The sequence below is a fragment of the Mycetomoellerius zeteki genome, unplaced genomic scaffold (assembly GCF_001594055.1).
Source record: "Mycetomoellerius zeteki isolate Tzet28-1 unplaced genomic scaffold, Tzet1.0 scaffold415, whole genome shotgun sequence".
Lineage (NCBI taxonomy): Eukaryota > Metazoa > Arthropoda > Insecta > Hymenoptera > Formicidae > Mycetomoellerius > Mycetomoellerius zeteki.
In genome coordinates, this window is record NW_017257409.1 from 1,926,647 (window position 1) to 1,931,972 (window position 5,326).

Here is a 5,326-nt window from a genome sequence, read left to right on the forward strand (position 1 = left end):
CAGGCTGGTATTTATAGTCGATTCTTATATTTAAGATTGTTTTAAGTGCAGTCTTAAGATATCACGAACCAATCAGAGGACCGTATTAGCGTCTTAAGACATTACTTAAGACAGTCTTGAAATAAGAACCGACTATCGGTAAGAGTATCGTCCTCAGAGCTCTGATTGAACGGCTCGTTATTCCTTGTTGCCTATGCCTAATGCCTGTGCCTATTGTGTTCATGGCCGGTATTCACAGTCAGATCTTATTTCCGTCAAGACCGTCTTAAGTAATGTCTTAAGATGCTAATACAGTCCTCTGATTGGTTCGTGACATCTCAAGACTGAACTTAAGACGGTCTTGAATATAAGAACTGACTATGAATATCGGACTTTACTTACTCCGGATCTACAATAGGTGTTTTAAGCCTTAAGTCGTAAGAAATTGACCAATCACAGTCGAATTCGAGGAGAATAATCGACTATGATTCGTCTATTTCTTATGGCTTAAGGCTTAAAACTCTATTGTAGATCCGGGGTTATGGATCCATAAGTATTCAAGCTGTAGCAAAAAAAAATTACGTGAATGTAAGTTTACACATAAAATATATGCATATTTGATGTTATCTTTATATCCGTATTTTATGGATGTAGCCGGACTCGCACATCATTTTCGACTTTATTAGCATTGGCGACTTTATTAGCATTGGCGATAAGATGATACATAGTTGGTTAATGTAGTTAACGTAGTTGGTGTCACTAGTTGTATGGGAGCTTCCAACGCTTACAAGAATCAGAATCACATGAAAAAGGCCGGGATGGTCGTTCTTAAGTTTCTTTCTGAATTTGTAATGTGTATCTATCAGTAGACTATCAGATTTTAGATTCAGTTCCTAAATTGTTTCTTAATTCTTGTGGCAGTATTACGCTCACGTTTTGGTTACACATCAAAAACCTATACTAGCAAACCATTGTGCGGTATTGCCATTAATTAAAGAGGAATTTTACACCTCTCATTCACATTAAAAAAAGGTATGTACAAGAAAAACGTGATATTAACATTCCTAAACTAAAAGTAAATTCAAATTATATTTTTGTTTATATTTAAGCATTTTAAACAATTTAAGAATTATATAATATATATATATATAGATATTACTATTTTTAAATTGTATAATACATGTTATTTTTATATTTTTTATGTAAAAAATATGTACGTAAGATGATAATTAATCTTAATATACACTATTTTGATTGTTGAGAGCATAGTTATGGTTATATATGACTCACTTATCATATGCATATGATATATTTATGTATATCATATATGTATAAATATATGTATAAATATATGTATACATATATGTATACATATGTATCAATATGGACTGTTATTTAAAAATTAGTGCTAGTACTAAAAATCTACAATGCACGTAACGTAAACTACAGATTTTCAGTACTAGCAGTAGTTTTTGGAACACAATCTTTATAATATATAATATTGATTTATAAGTTTACATGCTGTATTGTTTATTTTATCTTGAGAATTTTTTCAAGGTTTTTTTTTTATTTTCTATTTCATTTTCTTGCGATTGTATTTTCTTACACTCTTTTTCTTTCTACATTTACAATAAAATGGATATATATTCAAAGTTTTTAAAGAGAAAGAAAAAAGATAAAAAGTATAATCAAATCACGAGTTCTATTTTGATAAAGTTAGAGTAGTTGATCTTTTTGTAAAATTAAAGCAATATCTTTACTGCAAGTAAAATGTAAAATATAATTATAGGTTAACAATGCTACAAATATTTACATTCTTTGGTGTATTTCATCCATATATCGTTGGAACATTTGTGTCAAATTTTATAAAAAATTGTAAGTGTCCCAAAAACAGTCCATTCAAATTTATGCGTTAATTTAATACAAGATGAATATGTTACAAAGTAACACAAATATTTAAAAATATAAACATAAAAAAGTATATACTGATACAGTTTATGTAAACAAACTATGGAAACATATTTTTTTTCAATAAAATTGACATTTATGCTATGATAAGTTAATACATATTTTATTCATTCATCTTAGAATTTACATTTGTAAACATATTATTTTAATGTTATTTGTTTACTTACTCATAAAATGTGTTATTTTAACAATAAAAAATGTTGGATATCAATTTAACACAAACTATTTAAATAACATAATCACATTATGTTAAAATAACACTCATTATTAAAAATAACACTCAAATATGTTAAAAAATTTAACAAAATATTAACAAGGACTTAAGTAGACCATTTCCAATACAAATACAAAATATTTTTTAGTGTGTAAATTTGCTATTATAAGTTGTGAATTCATTAAAACTGTAAGTATACTATTTTCAGAGTAATTTTTTGTTTGGATACAAGTAGATACGGATAAGTGACAAATAAGCAATAAATTATTGAAAATTAGAAAAACAACTTTTAATTTAATCAACATGAGTAAAACACCTGTTTCTATCCTCCAAGAGATGATGGTAAAGCAGGGTATGATACCTGATTATGAGTTGATACATGATGGTGGAGGCCGTCATGTAAATACTTTTACATATCGAGTTACATGCGACAGTCTCAGTGCAACTGGTACAGGTCGTTGTAAGAAAGATGCAAAACACGAAGCTGCTAAAGCTATGCTAACAGAGATTGCTGTACATAGAAATTATCCGCAGTTACCAGCTGCCAATACACCAACAGTATCTCCATCAAGGTCACCATTTCATTCTGCTCCTCTTCCACCAAAGATAGCAAATGTACCTTTTGTTAACGCCGTAGGTGAATTGCAGGTAATTGTCTTAAATTTATTTAATTACTGTTATAGCCACGTGTATTTATCATGTTTTTTTTTTCAGGAACTTTGTGCTGAGAACAATTTACAAGAGCCAGAATATATTCTTATTCGGGATATTGGACCACCACATGCTAAAGTCTTTACTATTCGATGTAAAATGTCTAATTTTGAAGAAGATGGAATAGCAACTACAAAGAAGCAAGCAAAACACGATGCAGCAAAAAGAATGGTGGATAGAATAAAAAGTCTTATGAATAATTTAAAAGATTTCTTTAAAGAGAAAAATAAAGAGGATTCTCCAAATTCTTCTATTACATCTATTGACATGGAAACAATGAATAAAAATGTAGAAGAACGCTATCGCACATTGATCAAATCGAGAAAGATTAACTTAGGTCTTAAATTAGCAGATTATCACTCTTACTGGAGAGATTCCTTGGAGACGGATAAGCGTAATAAAATATTAATGGAATTGGAATCTATCTTTCCCAATGAAACAATTGACAATGAATACATTACCGAAGATATTATAACGGAAAAGATATCTCAATTAGAAACTGCATTGTCAGAGATTGATATAACAATTGATGTGAATGATGTTACTTCAGATAAATATTATATAAAATCAATACAGCTTAATACGTGTCCTCTTGTCACACAGTTTGGTATGGGCGGGAATAAGTTGGAAGCTTCTTGGGACGCATTATCCCGAATCATGAAATCTATTAAATTGCTTTTATCATAGAATAAAAGATTGTTAAAATTAAAATACAAATCAAATTTTACATAATATTGATAATGTTTATGAAAGTTTTTTTCCGATCTTATGTGTTTTCCTTAATCTTACACAATTTCACACAAGATTTTAAGATTAATACATTCAAATTTTAATTTAACATTATAATTTTGTTTATTGTATGAAGTGTTTTATTTTTATAAAATTTCTTTACCTTTAAATTGAGGCTATATGCAAAATTACAAAAAATTATTTCATTACATATTATTTTCAATGTTGAAAATAGAAAATATTATTTTAGTTTTTATATTTTTATGGCATAATTAATCGTACAAAAGGCTGTTACTTTTTATTATTGATTTATATAGCGTAATATAGAATACATATATATACATATACAGGGTGTCCCAAAAAGGTCGGGACACCTAAATATCTCGGGAAATATAAGTTTTACAGAAAAGTGTTTCAGACAAAAGTTATATTTTTTAAAAATATCTATTTACTGATCCTATCAGTTTGACCTTGGGTTGCGTAGCCAAGGTCAGGTCAAGGTTACATTGATTTTCTTAAATGGAATATCCTATTTTTGATTCAAGAATTTAGCTGCTAGAAGCTGATGTCGAGAGCTTTCCAAAATGCTATAATGAAATATTTTTTCATGAAGTACTTTTCAAGTTATAATACTTCAAAGTTACAGTATCGCCGGCATTAGCATTACCCAAAATATTTAATTTTGGAGTATTTTGCTACGTTATGTTTTTGTTTGTGCGTTAACTGAAGGTCAAGATTCATGAACCACCGACCGATCTCGCCTTGACTGGCCAATCTCCAAAATTAAATATTTTGGGTAATGCTAATGCCGGCGATACTGTAACTTTGAAGCATTATAACTTGAAAAGTACTTCATGAAAAAATATTTCATTATAGCGTTTTGGAACGCTCTCAACATCAGCTATTAGATTCTTGAATCAAAAATAGGATGTTCCATTTAAGAAAATCAATGTAACCTTGACCTGACCTTGGCTACGCAACCCAAGGTCAAACCGATAGGATCAGTAAATAGATATTTTTAAACCATATAACTTTTGTCTGAAACACTTTTCTGTAAAACTTATATTTCCCGAGATATTTAGATGCCCCGACTTTTTTGGGACACCCTGTATATATATGTATATACGGTATGCGCTAAAAAAAAATGCGACTCTTTTAATCACTATTATGTTTGCTGAGTGTGACACAGTAACGCAGTGATTGCAATTAAAGGAAATCATATCGAATAAGTATTTGGTAGAAGGACAAAATATTTGTGTTATAAACAAATTTGCCCCCGTCTCCACTCACTTTATTTAACTAAACTGACAACTGAAGTGTTAGTTTTAAGAGTCGCATTTTTTTTTGGCGCATACTGTATATGCGAATAATTGAATTTAGTACATCTTATGTATTTTGTAGTTTATTTTGTAGTTACTATTCTTGAGTACAATTTTACATGGATATGTTCTAAACATTGTGATTTATTTTATTAAGAAATGTATATTTTTGTATTTCCTAATTATTTAAAAATATAAGGTTTGTATTCTGAATATGAAATAAACATTTATATATATATATAAACATTCATTTAATTTAATTTTTATTGAATATTACTATATTAATTTTTTATTGTTTGATTTGACAGATATCACAATGTAAGAATAATACACAAAATATTATATCTGATATAATTTAAGTAATTTATTGAAGTGTCTTTAATTATTACACATTTTATTTAATATT

The 5,326-nt window shown here is 28.5% G+C and overlaps 1 protein-coding gene across 1 annotated transcript; it reads left to right on the forward strand.

Annotated features, from left to right (window-relative positions):
• Positions 1 to 754: 754 nt before the first annotated feature.
• LOC108726393 (RISC-loading complex subunit TARBP2) lies at positions 755 to 3,577 on the forward strand. Its single transcript, XM_018453918.1, has 3 exons — positions 755 to 1,011; positions 2,370 to 2,809; positions 2,876 to 3,577. The coding sequence occupies exons 2-3, from the start codon at positions 2,465 to 2,467 to the stop codon at positions 3,557 to 3,559; spliced, it is 1,029 nt and encodes a 342-aa protein (XP_018309420.1). The 5' UTR covers positions 755 to 1,011; positions 2,370 to 2,464; the 3' UTR covers positions 3,560 to 3,577.
• The last annotated feature ends 1,749 nt before the right edge of the window (positions 3,578 to 5,326 follow it).

Bases quoted from the DNA above. Each gene is read 5' to 3' on its own strand.
- LOC108726393 (XM_018453918.1), top strand. From the start codon at position 2,465: ATGAGTAAAACACCTGTTTCTATCCTCCAAGAGATGATGGTAAAGCAG. The intron at 2,810-2,875 runs GTAATTGTCTTA...TTTTTTTTTCAG, and splicing joins ACGCCGTAGGTGAATTGCAG to GAACTTTGTGCTGAGAACAA.